Below are 20,025 nucleotides of genomic sequence, written 5' to 3'. Positions count from 1 at the left end.
ACTCTCTAGTAAATCATTAATCATAACTTGTCTGAAGTTAATTACTTTTATTATTGTTTCAAGGGAGGCATTACAAAATACCCTTATAACACTTGTATGTTTATTTTGATTTGTCAGTGGCGGTTCCCATGTTTTAATTACGGTAACCTAAAGTAGACTATAAAATTTATACTTTTTTGTATGATTTATACACAGTATGTAACTGATTTATGGTTTCTTTCCACTAAATTGTTAAATACTTACCACAAAATAGTTTTTAATAATAAATAATTTTATCTAAAAAATAAAATGCATTTTTGTGTAAAATTGTAATATTGTGAGAAAATACTCTAATATTTTTCGAGGGAGTGACATTTATTTTTAGTGTTAATTATATTGTAACACCATAAATTATACCTATTTGTTCATAAGTAATGACTATTTTGTTTAATACGCGTCTCTTTGCAGATAATATGTCTTTAAATACTTTATTTAGATATTGATTAATAATATAGTTAATAATTCTAATAAAACATTAACCTTACTATGAATATCATTTAAAAAATAATATGTTATTCGGGAATTAATACATACATACATTTTGAACTTGAATAAGATTTATTGATATTTGGGATATTGAAATATTTATTATAATCGTATAAATGTTCTGTTCTATTTATTGTTTGATGTCACCAAGCATTAAAATATACTGAATAAGTATTTATATATTATGTTTACAAAGCCTTAATATTGTTGAGCAGTTTTCAATTTTTCAAGTTTTCTGTTAATATCTGCTCTTAACACTGATCTTGAAAGGCTGTGGAGCAGAGGTGATCCCTGGGAGAGCCACAGTGGACGGTTTCGGTTCCCCTGGTGGTAAACTGATGGAAAACTTCTCGAAGAAAGTTGTGGTGAAGAGGAAAATAATGTTTCTTGCTATCATCTCACCTACACACACTCTCTGGCCTACAGAAACATCACATATGAATGTATTTAAGTGCCATTTACATTACACATTTTAACTTAAAATAAACTTATTAATTATTAACTTTATTAATATCTGAGAGCAACAATATTCTGATACTAAATAGTAGATCAAAATGGGAAATATTAAAATTTTTGACAAACATTAGAAAATTAAACCAATCAGAAACACTGTGAATATAAACTAATCAATACAGGCTTCATTTATGAAAAACAAGTTATCAAAATGATGAATTCAAAAATGTTTCTCTATTAGGATTATTGTTGAAGTCTTATTATAAATACTATGAAACATATTATATTTCTACTTTACAGAATGAATATTTGAGACATTGTGCTATCCAACAAATGGACTGATTTTTTAAAGAAAACCAGAGTGATGTTTACATTTTTATATACATATTTATATTTTAAAAACTGCATTTTACATTTTTTAATAGAATATCATGTTTTGGACAAACAAAATGATCTAAAAGTCACACATCAAACTATTTTTATTGGATTTTACTAATTTTAGCTTTTTGGCTGTATTAAGGTTTTATCACAAGTTATATCTCTTGATTCGTTGTTTTTTCATAAGTTGTTGAAGACGTAATTTTAATTTAGTGCAAAATACGAGTACAATTGTACGAATTGAATATGTTATTTGTATGATTCTAGCTTCCGAATATATCACAGAAAAGAGTGATATCCATCCCTTTTTCTAGGTCTAGAAATGCTTATGGCAAATCAAAATGAAAACTATTTATATATAGGTAATTTTGTAAGAAAAAACTGGATCATAGTGCAAGTAGTTACACGCCATATTAACAGAACGATAACAAACACTTATTTAGGAAAAGTAACAATATTGTAAATTCAAATTAAATGTAAATATGCAGAGTTACCTAGTATTAAAATTATCAGATTCAAAAAGTGACACAGATCAGTGATTTAAACAATCAGTTGACGCCTTGTCTGAAGCAAGAAAAGAAACAGCCTCGGTTCTTTACTATTCTCTCAAATTAGATGGCGATACTCTTTAAAACAGCTTTCACGCCTACTGCACCTACATATAGCCGTATGTTATTCAAACTAATGATATTTCGAAAGGTCTACGCTAGATTGAAAGAGCGTATTCTTATTACATATTACACATTCATATTACACGTATATTCGATAATGTCATAAACATAGTTTAGTCTGTACAGTTTAATTTCACTGTTTTTACTATAATTTGTTATGGTAAATTTTATTAAAATTCACAATTGTTGGTTTCCAGACTTAATTGGTGCGAAAATATGCATGGGTTTATTTCTTCTCAAGATTTAACAAGAATATTAAAGTATTACTTTGAATTATGTTTTAATGCGTTTTACTGAAAATGTTTAGTGATTGTTTTGTTAATAATTCTGGACTCAAGACAAAGATGTCACTGTTCAGTGAATAACTATCTTCACCTCTTTCATACCGTTATCTGTAGCTCGGGGAGTTAAGGAGCTATGTAATATGAATATAAGAACAAACGCTGTTTACCAAGGCCAAATGTAGGCATATTAGAAGGTCTTGTGTATTGTCCTTGTGAATCCAGGAATCTCTCCGGATTGAATGTCTTTGGATTTTTCCAGTATTTGGGATCATATCCAATGGAGTGCAAGTTCATGGATATCAAAGAACCCTAAGACAGACAATTCGTACATACAAATCATTGATTGTGAATAAGACATTTAATTATATGTAGTCTATCTGTTATACGTGTATAAGATGGACTAATATTGCCAATGTTCTTTAACGTGTAAAGGAGCTGCCAATATGTTTATGAATAGATAACATTAAACTGTCCAACAAAAGTAATAAAATTATTCTACTCTTATAGTAACGCAATCTTCCTGAACAAAACTCATATGCTAACAAATAAATTAGTAATTAAATAAAAACAAATGTTGCTGTTTTGGTGTGTACTTAGTAATGTTTATTAATAAGAGGGGTTTGAAATGGTGGGCGTTTAAGTTACAAACTAGAATAGCTTTGTCATAATCCTTTACGCTTAATTAGTTACAATATTAAAACCCCAACCAAGCCACACAGATAAGATATGTATGTAAATGTATAAGATGTGTATGTTGTTTATTGATAAACAAACATACACACCTTATACTGAAGCAGGCACCTATGGGGTGTTTCCGATCGGTACTTTCCCCCTTTCCCGACCTCAAATCACGTACCAGATCGTCCAACACGAGCGCTCGTAAAGGTTATCTTTAACTTTGGTAGTACTGGAACATACTTATGATAACCTAATATAAACCTACTGGAGCAAGATTGATTTAGTCCTACTGAAATTTTTGTATGGGAACAAGTTAAGGACTTAGTACTTCTTTACAGCGTATTCAAAGGTTAGACCTTTCTAATGTTTAATTGTAATGTTATTCATTTTCCCTACTTACCTTAGGAATAAAGTAGCCCCCGAATGTGGTATCCTTGACACAGTAGTGAGGGACATTGGTGGGCACAACACTGTTGATTCTCTCCACCTCATTCAGAACTGCCATTGTATAGTGCAAGCTGTGAAATCAACAAAATTTACAATTACGTGGACGATTGTAAATAATTAATTGCTCCAAGTGTACATGACTAAATCCATGCTACTTTATTCTTTAAATTATTTTGGTATTGAATGTTTTAATTTCGCAACCAATAAAAGTTTGACTTACTTATAATATGATATCATTGGATATCAGGCATAGATATTTCATCCTTAGCATATGGCGTAAGTAAAGGGTTTAAAAGTAGGTATAACTAGTATTGAATATTTAGTTACAATTTATTTATTAATAATTGAGAAGAGAGTTGATCCATTTTTATCTTATGTTTAATTTTAATATTATTTTGAAAGACCTCGTATGAAATATACATTTATTTTGGAAAATGTGTGATTATTGCTGATATTCTAATTGAGTCTAATTGGTCCCATTACAAAATATAATGATATTTTTACTCGGTGATTGTTATGACATATTTCAACAACTTTCAATATACTACGAAATTAAATGTTATACAATGTTTAGTAATAAAAGTAAATGTGTAGTAAAATAATATTTTGCGTCTGAAACATCCATAAAACCTCCAGAACTGAACGTGTTTAAAACAAATGACTGTAGGTCAATGTTCGCTTACTTTGCTTTATCATCCAAAACAGGTTTTCTTCCCCTTCCTAGAACTCTGTCTATCTCCTCTTGCATTTTCTCCTGGACCTCAGGATACAAGATCATGTACAGCAACACAAACTCTATGGAATTGCTCGTGGTTTCCGCCCCCGCCGTAAATAAATCGGTTATAATCACAATAAGATTTTCCTCTGAAAAACGTTTTACCACTGAATTATTACAACAGTTGTGTTTATTTATAAAAAAAATATGAAAACTGCACATAACGTTTTACTTAGCTATCACAGCCAAATATGTTTGCTAAAGGAAGTAGATTAATATTTCGAGAACGATCAAATTTGAAAAATGAACTTGTCCAACCATGACAAGTAAATAACCTGAAAAATTCTCAAAGTAAGACAACTGGTCAAGGATATGAACCACTTGAGGTTGCACCAACTACAGTAAACAAAGATCTGTTAGTTTTAGAACCCACATTTCTAACTTTACAAAACTAGTCCTTACAATGGATACATTTATATTCAAAATTTTCTTGTTTCGTCAACACAACACCAAAATAGTTTAAAAATAGGCGTTTTATTTAATAGTGTAGTTATAGTGAAATCAAATAAATGCACTGCTCGTTTTTCAAGGTTTACTTATTAAATTGTGATTTAGTACATATAAAATCACGTTTTGCTTTAATCAATCAATCAATCATATTTTTATTGCTTTCAAACAATTTTATATACGTATTTGCAAACGTCAATAAATAAAGCTAAAAATCCTGCAGTTTGCTATTCTAAGATTCATTCACTGCTCGCAAACATACATTAAATTACATTCTCCCTCTCATTCATACATGGCCTCAGTATCGGTACTAAGTTACGAAAATTTAGTGGTCCCAGCGGCGTAAAATGAACTCATCTACAGAGTAAAACACTTCAGACACTAAAAGGTCCTTTAATCGAGCTTTATACAGGGTTGGGTTGTTGACATTTTTTATGCTCTCAGGGAGATTATTAATTAATCTGACACCAGCTTGTGAAGGAAGTTGTTCAGATGCCAGTGTTATATGATGTTGCATCCTGTAGCTGTCCCCACCTCTAGTGTCATACCTGTGGACGTCCCTGCCACGCACTAACTCACATCGGAATCGGCAATACAGAGCTACATCCAAGATATAGAGACAGGGTAATGTCAGAAAACCATGCTCCCTGAAAGCATCGCGGCACGACTCTCTAGGATTCAATTTGCACATGATTCTGATGACTTTTTTCTGAAACCTGAAAACTCTGTTGAATCTGATCCTGGCACATCCACCACAAAAGCGAATGCCGTAGATCAAATGAGGATATAAAAGGCCAAAATAGGCCATCTTTACAACGTCAAAAGTACAAAACTGTGCCAAATTCCTCAGGGCAAAAAAACGCCTGAAGCAACCCTTGCACATACATGCTCAACATGATCGGTCCAAGTTAATCCTCTATCGAGATATATTCCTAGAAATCGAGTGGATTCCACTTCCTCTAAAAGGGTGTCCTCTACCATGACAATGGGTCGAATTTCGTTAATTTGTTGACGGAGACAAAAACTTATATAATTCGTTTTTGTATTATTTGTTTTAAGATTTAAGTCCGAAAAATACTGAATACAAGAATTCAGTTCAACAAAAGTTTCTATTTCCAGAGCGGTATATGATTTTTCTCTGACGCAGAGAGTCGTGTCATCCGCATATTGAACTATCTTTCCATTCTGAAGATCGTTCACATAAACTAAGAGCAGTACAGGTCCAAGGATAGATCCCTGGGGTACCCCCTGATTCAAAGGAACTCTCTGTGACTGAACATTGGAAATTTCTATAAACTGATATCTGTCACTGAGATACGATTTCAACCACTTCAGTGGCAGACCACGTACCCCATACGATTCCAGTTTTCGCAAAATAGTAGCATGGTGAATACAATCAAAGGCCTTCGAAAGATCGAGAAATACACCAATTGTGTGCTCCCGACCTTCAAAACCCTCCAAGATCGCATCCACAAGGCTTGTGATAGCATCAATATTGTTGACATGTTTTTTAGAAATCCAAATTGGCTTGAAGACAAAATGTCAAACCTATTGAGGAAATCCATGAGTCTTGCAAGAAAAAGTTTTTCAATTAGGTACTTTAATTAAAACTGGCAGAATTGAAATGGGACGATAGTTAGAAATGCGAGGCAAGGATCATCCTTCTTGAAAACTGGAATCACTTTGGCTGTTTTTAGCTGGGCTGCAAACACTCCTATTTCAAAGGACATGTTAACCAGTCTTGTCAGTGGTTTCAAAATGTCCTTTAGGCAACGTTTGAGTAGCCACACTGACATGCCATTGATGTCACATGATTTTTTGTGTTGAATCCTCGTATCACCCCCGCCACCTCGTCCTCGCTAGCAGGAAAAAGCACCATGGACGATACCGGTCCCCTTATAGGTTCCAAACTAGACCGACTGCCGCTCAAAGTGCAGGTTCGGCACCGCGGTTGCAAAAAAATTACTAAACTCCCTGGCCACTTCTTCAGGGGTCTATAAAAGTTCATCCCCAACTTTAATTTTTATTGGTTTTGAAAATTTGAAAAAATCTGGTTTTAAATTTGAGTTAATAATTTCCCATGCTACTTTGGATATGTTATCTGCTTTCTTTTAATAAACTTGTATTGGTAGTAACACGAATAAGGCTAAGTCTGCAATTGTAAATGGTAATAACACATCTGTAAAGCCTGCAATGTGTACAGTATAGCCTACCTGTGAAATATGTATCAGGGTTTCCTTTGTTGCAATCCATCTCAATGAGATAACTGTCTATCAGATCCCGTGGGTTGTTGGGATCCAAGATTTCCCTGTGCTCCTGTATTGCTTCCTGCATAAAATAACTGTAATTATTATTTTTAATTTTGCTTCGTGCAGGTATAAAATTAAAGTTTTCCTGTAATACTTTTAATCCAATACTTACAAGGCTGTAAAATCGGATGTATATAGACAACTTCAGTTTTAATTAAACTTATGTTTAATTTCTCCCTCTTCAATAGTACTGATTATCGATAGTGGTAGTTGTTATCAACCACTAAAGTTCACCAGACTTCAATTAAAACAATTTTTAAGACATTTATTAATTATAAATAAAAAAACTTGCTATAAATAACTGTCATAAGAACACTAGTATTAGGCGCGCGCGCGCGCGCACACACACACACACACACACACACACACACACACACACACACACACACACACACACACACACACACACACACACACACACACACACACACACACACACACACACACACATTACCATTACTTCTGTGTTCTCTTCCGTATAAGAAATTTATGCAGGAAATCCTTGAGTTTCAATATTCCAACCCTAATCCAGCCATAATAAAAATTTGCAATAGTATCTCAATATACTATCTTATTAATAACGAGCACATCATATTTCAGGCACAAAGAGTTGCTTAAAAAATTCCGATCACCAAGCTTTCACATTCACTAAGAGCACTTCCCATTTAGCTAATTTTAACGAGTAAAGCCATACTATTTTATGTAAAATAGTAATGTCTTTCCTGTTTCATCCATCTTACCAGTCCAATGCTGTTCTCTATACTTTATTGAACTCTACAGTTACTTTTCTAATGTAAAAACGTAACTTTTGATAGGAATTAACTTACCTTAAAAGAAAAGCGCAGCTGTATTTTAATATAATTTATACATGTAAAAATGGAGAAAGGTGTTATTTTAATTTTTGTGAGCAGCATTAGCCAAGTAACCACAAATGTATTAAAAATGTATTACTGTAATAACTATTTAAATAAATTAAGGGATAAAACTTACTTTAATATAATTATGAATTTCATTGACTACTTTCATAGTCAATTTAAATTTTGAACTGATGAATCTAAAAATAGGAAATACGTCCACTATGTCACCCCCTCCGGGATCTCCAATGCGGAAAATTTTATCCAAGTTGTCCAAGAATCTTCGGGATCTCTCATCGTTGAAGGCAAGCCTCTTGTTTGCTATTATCATCCAGATGACATTTACAGCAGCTAGACCAAACAGATCATTGCCCTAAAGCAGAAAATTAAATTTATATTATTACCTTTTAGATTTTTACATCTCTAACAAACTACCCGATCTGATGTAGTAATATATTAAGCATACATTTAAATTGATATTTTTAAAACCTTACAGAGGTTTCCCTCACATCTTAAAAGCATTGGATTTATTCTAACTGTAAAATATAAAGTAACAAGTTAATATTATTACAAATTAATATTATTAAAATTAAAACAATATTGTCTTCCTGTATTTGCAGCACTACCTATGATAAAGTAAAACAGAACAAAAATATGATATGCATGCAATGATGATTCAATAAAAGTGTCATTTATTAACTATTAACCGCAAATATAACTGTTCAAGTAATACTACCTGCATGATTCCATCTTTGATAGTTTCAATAAGTTGATCAATTTCGTCTGCTATTAAATTTTCCTTTTCGGATTTTCCTAAAGCCCGCATTTGTTTTACAGTAAATTTGCGACTTTTATTCCATTGCTCTCCATTGCTAAAAAATTTACCTGAAACAGAATTGTATATTAGCTTAATAATAAAACAAATTCAATTAGAGTTTTGATTTAAAATATTTCTTCAAATTAACATGCTTCAAATTAATGATGAACTATAAAACCACTGCAAGGTATAGGAAAAAGTCGTAGTGTTAAATCTCCAGTCTCCAGTCTAAAGAAAATACACGACATCAGTTTATTGTATATTAAATCTGTCTTTTCTCTAAAAGAGTGCCTGTTCAACCTAATTTATATAAAGGCAAAGCCCTCACTCATCACTAATTCCCCAACTTATATCCACAACGCATGTATCATGACTTAAACAGAAAAACTCAAGTATGTCCATAAAGATCGACCATTCAAAGTGGATAAAATGTGAATAATAATTTTGTTATTGTAACTTCCCGAAGTCATAAAAATATTAAATTTGACGCATAGGGGTCCCATAACTTAATTGAAATACAATATAATTTTCATGAAGATCAACCAACCACCTTCTAGGGTTGAGTTTCGAGTTTCATTTCAACCCTAGAAGAACTTTACTAAATTTTTCTTTTTAACTTCGCGATATATTGAAAGGTGAAATTCGACACGCGCATTTACTATTTTCTCAACAGAAAAAGTAAAAGATTTATTTTGCATATAAATAACCCATAAGGTTAAAAAACAGGATTCAAACCTTAGAAGAACTATATTTTAATTTTCAAACTTAACAATGGCCTTGAACGATTAAATTTGAAATACTTTCTCTCAGTAACGAACAAAATAGTGTTACAAACGGCCGAGCGGTCGAACTTGGAACTAAATTAGAGATAAGTTAAAATCCTATCTATCGCACTTGTTATCAGTATCAACAAACTTTTACTGTCTCTAATCTCCGTATTATTATGTTTGATAAGATCCTTGCGCATGTCCGTAGTCCGTAAGAACGGGCAGAATGAGATTAAAGGGGTTAGGCCTCTCCTTAAAATTATTTTTCAGGACAACCAACCATCCCTAGCGATTGAAATAGGATTAAACTCCTAGAAGAACTATATTTTTGTTTTTTGACTTCACGCTCCTATACAGATGAAATTTGACAAACATGTCTCATCACCTAAAGAGATAAAAAAAATAATTTTTATAAAGATCAACCTCCTATAGTGATTTTAATGATTTTGCAACCCCCACGAAAAACACGTTTTTGTTTTTAACTTTCATGTTTTAGAAAGATGAAACTTTACAGACATGTTTATTAACATATCACAACAGACCATCAACAGAGTAGATTAGTATGAATGGAAGTAGACGCCATTTCATCGAAGAAAACTTTCCTTCAAACGTTTCTTCAGCACCCAAAATATTTTTGACCGGAAGTACATTACAAGGGGTGGAAGCAGGGGTGCCCATCCCCCCAAAGGCTATGGCGCATTCCCCCCCAAAACAATTACCATTAATGGGGGTGTATAAAATTATACAGTATAATTATTGTCAAATTTTTTTTAAATAAAATGAATAAACAACACATATGCCATACAAAATCATAAATCAATGTACAGTACTATAATTAAAAGTCAAAATGCCAAGAGGTGTTTCAAAAAGGTAACTAACTTGAAGAACTTAACCCTTGATTACCCTTGATGGCCTTTGTAAAGCAGCAGTTTTTTCCTGTTCTCACTTGAAAATGCCAAATTTGTCTATGATCTCACTGTTTGGAATTGATTGTAAAATATCCTTTTCGGATGCCAAAACCAACATATCAGACAACCAGGTATCACCCATACTGCGTCTCAATCTATTTTTTAAACGATTTTTAAGTTTGCTCATTGCTCTTTCAGCTGAGAAACTTGTTGCTGGCAGGGCGAGAGAATTATCTGATACAATGATGTCAAATATGGAAACCCAGATATGTTCAATAAACAGCGATAGGGTCTTATAAAGCCCTTCTTGATCCATTGATCAAGATATCGTTGCTTTGCAATTGTACTTGTACAATCCAATGTTTCATCAGAAGAATCTTAGGTTTCAACTTCAACTTCTTCATTGGTTAGTCTTGCATTTTTGTATTTATCATCTTTTGAAGAAAGGACATCTGACAGGTCAATATTTTGATAGCTGCCTTTGTATAACTGGCTGAAAACATCAAACTCCTCACAAAATTTCTCGGTATCCAATCCATAGTAACCACACAGGTCACTGACAATGTCTGGGTTTAGGTGTCGTCCCCAGTGTTTAGCAGCTTTTCGTGAGAAAAATGAGTCATTTGCTGCACAAAAATTTAATGACCTTTTCAGGAAAACGATCATGTAGTTGTGTGATCACGGAATCAAGCACTATAAAGAAGACTTGCCATAGGATCTAATATTATTTCATCAATGGCAAGTTCGTCCATGAATCTTTTTCTCTTTCGGATTCGTTTGTTTGAAGTTTTCTGGAGATTGTGTTCTTGAGCTAAATGATTAATAGTGCCCACCATTTTGTCCCATCCCTCGTCGGTTCTCATAGATTGGAGTTTAGAGATAGTTTTCAGACACCACTGTCGGAATCATTCCATAGTCAATAATTTTAGACTGTAAACAAACAGTCACTGGTGACAGAATTTTGAATAGTTCGGCAGCAATTATCATAACTGCAACAGATTCATAATCAAATAGTGCTTTCAGAAGTCCTTTTGCTGATGTTCTTGAGTCCGTTTCAGATTGAGTGTTATCAGATAAGTCTTCCAGGGTTTCTCTTAGCACATCATAGCAAGTTATAACGGTTTTTTTACGGCATCGTTTTTGCTTGACCACCTTGTCGTATTGACTCTTTTCAAACGCTTTTTTCTAGCCTGACATGTACCTTTTTCTAACTTCTCTACGAAAATATGATGTCTTTTATGTCCAGAACATGAAATTGTACAGTTCTTGCAGAGTTGAAAACATGTCCCTTATTTGTGGGCACAATTCCATTGATTTTTTCGACAACTAAGGCAAAATCTATGCGAACAACACCAAATGTAGAATGCTTTATAGGGCATTCCTTGAGGACAAATGATTTGACCCCACTAAATGGACCACGCATTTTTCCCGCACCATCCATGCTCTGCCCAATCATACCATCCTTATCAAATCCAATTTCCTGGAGAGTTTTTAATAGCTCAATTGATAAGTTTTTTGCCACTTGTGTCTCCGCTAGTAAACACGTTGAACAAGCCGCTCTTCTGGCTTCACATTCTCTTTGATTTCTCCGAATGTATCTCTGTGATCGACATATCGAATTAGCACTGTTGTGCATTCCTTCTTGCTAACATCTTGTGTGGAGTCAAGAATTATAGAATACGTATTAGTTTCATTAACATGATCCACAATTCTTGAAACAACAATTCTATTCATGAGATTTATTAAATCATAAATGTTTCTGTAGTAACTCAGAAAATTAAAACCAAGTTTAGTTTTATTTTCTTTTGACTTATCAAGCTTCTCCAAATAAACTCTTGCGTCTGGGTTATACTTAGCAAGCAATCGAAATAAATTTACTAGTTTTCCGTTTTTAGAGACTCATTTATTTCGAAAAGCCAACATCTCCCCGGTCAGATACCGACAGCAGTCTATAACGACCGATAGAACCTCACGGTGATGACTGACTAATTTATCATTTAGCTCAGTCAAATCAGTATCAACTCTTTTTTTGGATATCCCATTGCAATCTAACCAATTTGAGAAGAAATATGGATTTTTGATTTTTCATGAAGTTCAATATTTCGATCTCCTCTATGAACCGTTCAACCCCTATAACCTGTGGTACCCCAAATTGTTCTTTCTGATGGCAAAGCAAATATCAAACAATGCAAACAAAATACAGCATCAGAATGTCTACTGTAAACAAGCCACTTCCCATCTTTGGTTGTTCCATTAGGTAAAAGACTTTTTTTAATTTTTGTGTTGAATTTTCTACCGGATGAGGAAGGAAAATCTATTATACTTAGGTCTTGCGATTCCAGCTTTAGTGCTTCGTTAATTAGTTCAGCAGAGAGGTTTTTGTTTGCATAAAATGCTGGATCTGTAGGATCGATTGTAGAGAATTGAAGTTCGGTCAAAGTAATAGGTGTTAAGGTATCTTCTCTGTGGGTATGTTGTCCTCTATATTTTCTAAAACTTCGTCTTCTTCTTCTGGTGTTGACATTGGCAGGCTAGTTTCCATGGAGGACGTTGGAAGTTCAATTTCTTTATCGTGAACAAGTATTAGAGGCGTATATTTAGATCCATCTCCTCTTTGGTGACCACTGCAGCTCAACTTCTTCGTCGTTGCGGTCTTGGACAGCTGATGTTCCAGAATGTGGATTGTCTTCTAGCCCAAGCCCAGGCACCACCAATCTAAATATAAGAAATGCCTTCACTGTAAAACTTTTATATCAATAATCTGCTAGTCAAAATTTAGTAAAATCTAATAAACCCTTTTTTTCAAGTACAGATTAATTAGAACGGTTTTTGAGTTTATTATCAATAATATGCCACATTTCTGCTACACTGAACAGACGATAAACGAACGCACATAAAGCCATATATTTTTAGAGAAACCTCTTTTGTCTCAGGGCACCTCAAAATGGTAATTAATATCATACTAAAGTGGTAAAATATATTATGACAAAATGTTTTTTTTAAAGATAGCAACTCCTTTCTACATACAAAGAGTTGTTAATAGGGTTGAAGGGACAAAGCAAAAGCTGTAAGCTGTAACAATAACAAGTAAAACGATCTTGATATTTTAATTACAAAAACTCTATAGACCATTAGGCTTATACATTATTGAACTAAATTGTATTTGAATTTTATTTCATTAGATGCTTTTGCTTATAACGTACTGGACCAATACTACTTTAATATTTGGCTGATACAGTAAGTATGTTTGTAAATGTAAAATGCTAATAGTTACATATATTTAGCTTGTCACCATTTCAGGCAGGCCTCATCTCTTCAATACAGTAATAATATTTACTTGCATTTTAAAGTTTTTTATAATTTGTTAGTCTTCTTTTTATAAGCTTGTCCTTTTCTATGGCCTTCAATGCCTTAATTCATTGTTACTTAGAAAGGTTTTAATGTTAGAAAGCTTTAGGAGTGAGTCATTAATAGAGCATAGCCTATATGTGTTTACTCCCTGCTTATAAAATTCAACAAAAAACTAAGATATGGACATTTTGTTACTGTAATATTGCGGTACCTTTCAATAGCCGATGATTGCGCAGAAGTTGATGGTTGAGGTTCGTCGTCCATAGTTAAAGTAGAAACGTTCTCCACGTCCCATGTAGGGTATCCAAGGTCCACCACCTTCTTTCTCCTCTGTTATTTTATATTTTATATCAATATTGTTTTTGAACTTATAGAGGTGTTTCTTTTTACAGTGTTCTAGCCACTTGTCATGGCGTGCACCGTATTGCACATTAGTTCCAAATACTTATATTTGAATGCCTTTTTTAATTTACGAGGCATTATTTAATTCTATAAAACAAAAGTTATAGTTTACCACAGAAATACAGTAGCTACTTAATACTAAACTCGAATAACAAAACGAAACAGAAAAGGCACACACGACATTCAAATGGTCACTACGTTCGTAAAGACACTAATTATTGTGTTGTGTTGAGGTTATGTTTACACCACTACACACCAGTGCGCATTTCCCTATAGGCCCACTAGGCCCAGGCCTAGGGCGCAAAATTTTATATATATATATATTTATATATATTATATATATATATATATATATATATATATATATATATACATACATACTATTGTAATTATCTTTCATCAAAATTACGTAATTAAGAAATTTACTGGATTTCTACGTCAGTGTAATCAGAGTCCTCTGGGGGGGGGCGCTCTTTGGTCTGTAGGCCTAGGGGCGCCGAATTTGTAAATGCGGCCCTGCTACACACTACACTTGAAGACAATGCGTGACTGACTGAGACTGAGCACTGGGCGGCGCGGAAGGGATGAGGTGCGTGGACTTCCCCTTGACAACGACCTTGGCAAGGCGGAGGCGGGGGTCTGTTGGTCTAAAAATAGAACTAGAACTACTGCATATCGCCTCGTTTGAATTTGCAAAAGTTTAATTTCCTTTTATTTTTATTTTTTTTTGCCACTCACTGCTTTAATTTGTTAAAACTACTGCAAACTTGTAAATTTTTATTAACTTTGTAAATAACGTATCCGAAACCCGCTTTTTAAAGTTCCCCCCAAAATTTTCATTCTCCCCCAAGTTTTGTTTCAATGGCGCAACTTGCCCCGTGGGCGGCCCTAGGTGGAAGTACATGCTATATGACCAATAGACTACATGTTTCTCACAACACACACACACACACACACACACACACACACACACATATATATATATATATACAAGGTGTTTGAAAAGTCTGCCTACCGCCGCAATACGATGACTCCAGTCCAGTCAGAAATGGCAGCGCATAATGTACTTCACAATGTGTACCTAAAACAACCCGCCATTTTCTGATTGGATAAACCTTTTGAGATGCGGTTTGCGGCATTCAACTCTACTAAGTGAGCTCTTTCACTCGACCCATGCTTTCATTTAAGATTTCCATGTTTTCCTCTGTGGGCCGTCACCCCATGGTTGGCATGTCATGGTAATAGCAAGGAAAAATAGTTTACATAGCCATATGACACTGTGCAAAGTTTATAGATGTTATCTGCTATGGTTTGTAAATTATTAAGCCGTACCCAGACTTTTCAAACACCTTGTATATGTATGTATGTATGTATATATTTTCTTATCCAAAAGCTATAAATGGATCAAAATTACCTTTGTCAAGTAGATTGACGCTCTTTGACTGACGTTGGTTCTTCATATCTACGTACATACTTTTTTATTGTTACAAGGCAAAGTCTACTATGACGTTTGACACCAAAAGTGTTGTGCGAATTCCGAAATAAGAGCAACTTGCAATTTTGTTTAACTTGTGAATCTCTTGACCATAAACACTAAATAATATACCGTAAATAGATCTCCTCCGATTCAAATAATTATCATAGTACTCCGTCATATTAAATCATTAGACTGGTTTAAATAATTAAGTCGTTACAGAAATGTTTTGAGCTATCAAAGTATGTGCCGCGAGATTTGAGTATTTCATTGGTACCGTCCTCTTAAAAATTGTCACATTCTCCCACTTCAGGGACCCAAAACATCGTTCTGCGTCCAGTTATAAAGAAATGGACCAGGATATTTTAATATCTTCCAGCAACCACCACTTTTTTCAGAAGTAAACGTTTATTCAATAAGACCTTTTATTGAAAAGGAAATCACGTTATATACCGCAGGTAACTGCTAGTATATTATAAATAAAATTTTTACACAACAATTATTATACTTTACATCATACTAACCCAATGATTTTCCAAAACTCGTTGCTTTTATTGAAAAAATGTCCGGTCGACTCTGAAACTCTTCTTTTCGTAGGGCTGCAAGTACGTTATCAACTCCCGTTACAAAAACTATTAGGTCGTTGAAAACACGTAGACCTATAATTTGGCCATACATCTTCGCCCACTCTTCAACCTTTGGATAAAGGTGTCCTTTTGGTAATTCCATTATATTTCCGATAATCGGCAGTGGAGTGGGGCCTGTAACAAAGAAAACAAATAGGAAGTGTAGCAAATTTACAAAATTAGAATAGTTTTAATAAATTATTAGTATGCTTCTTTGTTATAATAAAGTTTCACATTTTGTAATGACTACTTAGCCCAACTACTAGATTTATTTACTTCTGACATTTACTACATTGTTCGTTGATTTAAAAAAAATGTTTATCTAAAATTTAATATGAGTCAGTTTTAATGTAGTTATTGGCGGATTAAAAGAAAAAGTCTCGGTGTTGAAATACACTTTCAAAATATTACACATAGCTATGAGAATTTGATCCAGGATGAAAACTATTTCGTGATATTTTCTTTTCATCTCTTTCAAAAGGTACAGTAGTCAATAGTATTATCAAACTCTCCATACGTTTGATCTGGAGAACTACTATTTAAGTGAATCTGGCTCCAAGTGAACAAAATTAATAATGGTACAAGGAGTTATTTAAATTATCAGTTGGGTAACTAGGAACAGATTATTGTAGTCTTTTGTTACCGTACTAACTGAACTGTTTCATTAAAGTGTAATGCTTCAAAACCCCTAAATATTACTCAACATATTCTTTAATGCTCTTAATATTGTAAACTCCATATCGAGTACATTGTGATAATACTTCAGAAATTCTTGAATCTTAAAAGTAATCCTTAACCCTCGGTTGGACAGTGTCAACTACATTTAAGAATCAATCGATAGTGCAATTATTATTTGACCTATCGTTACAACAGTCAGTGCCGCATTTCCCTATAGGCCCACTAGGCCCAGGCCTAGGGCGCAAAATTTTAGGGGGCGCATAAATTTTAAAGTACACAAAAGAAAAAAGTTGCGGCGGCGAGTGGTGTTGGCGCTCGGCGGGGCGGGTGGCCAAGGTCAACTAGGTCCGGGGTGCGACGTTGACTCATTCATTGGTTCATTGCTTTTATTTATTCAAAACACTCCTATATATATATATATATATATATATATATATATATATATACTACTATATATATATATATATACTATATATATATATACATATATATATACACACATATATATATATATATATATATATATACATATATATATATATATATACTATTGTAATTATCTTTCATCAAAATTACGTAATTAAGAAATTTACTGGATTTCTACGTCAGTGTAATCAGAGTCCTCCGGGGGGGGGGGGGGCGCTCTTTGGTCTGTAGGCCTAGGGGCGCCGAATTTGTAAATGCGGCCCTGACAACAGTTTTATAAGTTTGTTTTATTTTTTTTAAACTTTAATGTAAAGCAATCACACGTTGTTACTGTTTCAGTAATTGTACTCGTATCTATAATACTAGCACGTAATGTACTCGTACGGTGTTAAAATCTAAAAGACTGAAAATATTTACCTGGTGGGAAGTTTTCAGGTCTCTTGTATTTCCATAGATATATCAGGATGAGGAAGACGCAAAATAACACGATTGTTTCAATCATTGTTCGTTAACCTTTCCTTTAATTTGTATCTGAAATTTAATATTTCAGTTAATTTATTTATTAAACTAGCAAATCATATAATACAAAAATATACATAATTATTATAACGCTCCTTTTTTACATCCTTAATCACGTGGTAGAACCTGTTTTCCTTGATACGAGCTTTACAAGTCAAACTAGGAAGACGGGGTAACTTAAGAACTAAGAGGGGTTAATAATTAAAGAAATGTACGTCAGTAGTAATTTTGCTAATTAAGTAGCACCCTCCTCATGTATAAGTTGTTAAACATCTCGTGCAGATAATAAAAATAAATAGATTGTATGTATTAAATAAGTATGTGTAATTAATTGATAACATTAGAAAATGTATTCATGTTGACACAATTGTTCATTTACAAAATGGACTAAGAGGAAAAGTGTTAGTGTTGAAATACAGTTTTTAAAACATAACATATAGCTATGAGCATTTTATATGGGATGACAGCTATTTCGTGACATTTTCATTTCATCTCTTTCAAAAGAAACAATAGAATTGTAATACTCTCCATACATTTGATCTAGAGAACTATTTAAATGAATCCGGCTCAAAATAAATAATGTATAAGGAGCTATTTAAAATAGTATAAACAATAATTCCGCTTTGAGAGGCAAAATAAAAGGCTAGAGACCTAAATTTGACTCGGAAGACAAAAGAATAGTGTCCAACGAACTGATGAACTTTGTGGGTAGAAGAGAGGAACACAAATGGAGGGAGAGTAAATATAAAGCACTACAAACTCACCGAAGTCTTATATCCCACACAGCATGGCACAATAGCAAAGTTGTTGTCCTCACGAACAGATTGTCACAGGGTGGTCACACTGTCTGGGCACTTGATAGTAGGTTATAACTCGAACAGTACGGTCACGTGGCACCAAACATGGTCACTTGGTAGTGTGGAGAGGAAGAGCAAAACTGGGGATTTCCCACAAAACTACTACATTTTAAACACGGGCGAAGTTAGGGGCTAAGCAGCGCACTTCCAATCAGCAAACCAAAATCAGTCATTTTGAGAGGGAGGACAAGCGCAATGTGCTCGGCCTAAACGAGCGACTCCACGCACAAAACGAACTGTATACCGACTCAGAACCAAATGTCCCGGCGCTTCGCCACCCCCAATTCAGTCTATAGAGGTATGAACTACTTGATTGCTACGATCAATCACAGACAAGATGAGCGATCACAGATTATACCACAACTATCCATCTTTATATTCTATCTATTCTATTATATCTATATTTTATATTATAACGGAATTATTTTATAAATATAATACACTTTATCAAACTTATCTGACAATGATTTTAACACTGTATATGATAACACAGATTTTTAGGCTTTTTAAGTATTCTTCAATTTTGAACGTTATTTTTTTTTAATTTTCGAAATACTATTAAAAGCTTTTCAATAACTGCTCATTTATTGGCACAATATTTCAGTTATAAGATAGGACTACATTTTGGTTTCCCTCCATAAGAATAAAAGTTTTTAAACGGTCTTAATGGCTTTTGTAGAAGCATTCGCTTTAAATGTGGTTTAATATAATTAACATTAATTTTCATAAAGATATTAAGAGATGTTAAAGATATATGACATCTTACGTATAACATAATCCATGTTTACATTTTAAAATTTATTAAAAATCTTTTACAACTCCCAAATTGAGACCTTCTGAGACAAAAAAACCTCATGGTATAAATGCATTAAAAGAATAATCGCAAATAAAATTTAGAAAAAATTAGAAAAATATATGAAAAACATACATTTTACAGAAGTTGGAATCTCATCACAATAATATGCCGGTTGAATGTAGATAACTCTATCAAAACACTGACCAAGTCACTCCTAATATAGTTTCTGCTTTAGATAAATAAACAATATTAACTTATATAATGTATATTTCACCGAAAGCAAATGACTTGCTCTTTTCTTTGACAGTCATTCAAGATAACAAGGTTTCCCTTGAACCATTCAAATCTCATACAGCATGCAGAGATAACGATAGTGTGTCTGCTTGTCTATATGTCATTCTACACTCTATTTGCAATCAGGGACGTAACTAGGGGGGAATGCTCTTTCCCGGGCGCCAAACTGGTAACAATAATATAATAATGTAATAATAAGACGAAACTGGCAACGAAAATTAACTGAGAGATGAATTAATTATGTTTTGTTGTAATCTAGATTTGTAATTAAATGCTAACTAAAATAAAA

The 20,025-nt window shown here is 33.4% G+C and overlaps 1 protein-coding gene across 2 annotated transcripts; it reads right to left on the bottom strand.

Annotated features, from left to right (window-relative positions):
* Nucleotides 1-578: 578 nt before the first annotated feature.
* On the bottom strand, nt 579-19,689 carry LOC124354874 (cytochrome P450 2C31-like). Of its 2 annotated transcripts, none has more exons than XM_046805633.1 (10): nt 19,575-19,689; nt 17,688-17,801; nt 16,065-16,301; nt 8,558-8,706; nt 7,958-8,194; nt 6,872-6,986; nt 4,120-4,300; nt 3,390-3,507; nt 2,479-2,620; nt 579-945 (listed from the first exon to the last, which is right to left on the bottom strand). In XM_046805633.1, the coding sequence occupies exons 2-10, from the start codon at nt 17,770-17,772 to the stop codon at nt 764-766; spliced, it is 1,446 nt and encodes a 481-aa protein (XP_046661589.1). In that variant the 5' UTR covers nt 17,773-17,801; nt 19,575-19,689; the 3' UTR covers nt 579-763. The 2 variants fall into 2 exon arrangements, with proteins under 2 accessions (XP_046661589.1, XP_046661590.1); XM_046805634.1 differs by lacking the exon at nt 19,575-19,689 and adding an exon at nt 18,554-19,137.
* Between the last annotated feature and the right edge of the window lie 336 nt (nt 19,690-20,025).

The sequence above is a fragment of the Homalodisca vitripennis genome, chromosome 2, assembly GCF_021130785.1.
Source record: "Homalodisca vitripennis isolate AUS2020 chromosome 2, UT_GWSS_2.1, whole genome shotgun sequence".
Lineage (NCBI taxonomy): Eukaryota > Metazoa > Arthropoda > Insecta > Hemiptera > Cicadellidae > Homalodisca > Homalodisca vitripennis.
Note: the sequence above shows the minus strand (reverse complement) of the source record. Positions and strands in the feature narration are given on the sequence as shown.

Bases quoted from the DNA above. Each gene is read 5' to 3' on its own strand.
- LOC124354874 (XM_046805633.1), bottom strand. From the start codon at position 17,772: ATGATTGAAACAATCGTGTTATTTTGCGTCTTCCTCATCCTGATATAT. The intron at 3,508-4,119 runs GTAAGCGAACAT...TTGATTTCACAG, and splicing joins GTTTTGGATGATAAAGCAAA to CTTGCACTATACAATGGCAG. The intron at 2,621-3,389 runs GTAAGTAGGGAA...TGTCTGTCTTAG, and splicing joins GGGGCTACTTTATTCCTAAG to GGTTCTTTGATATCCATGAA.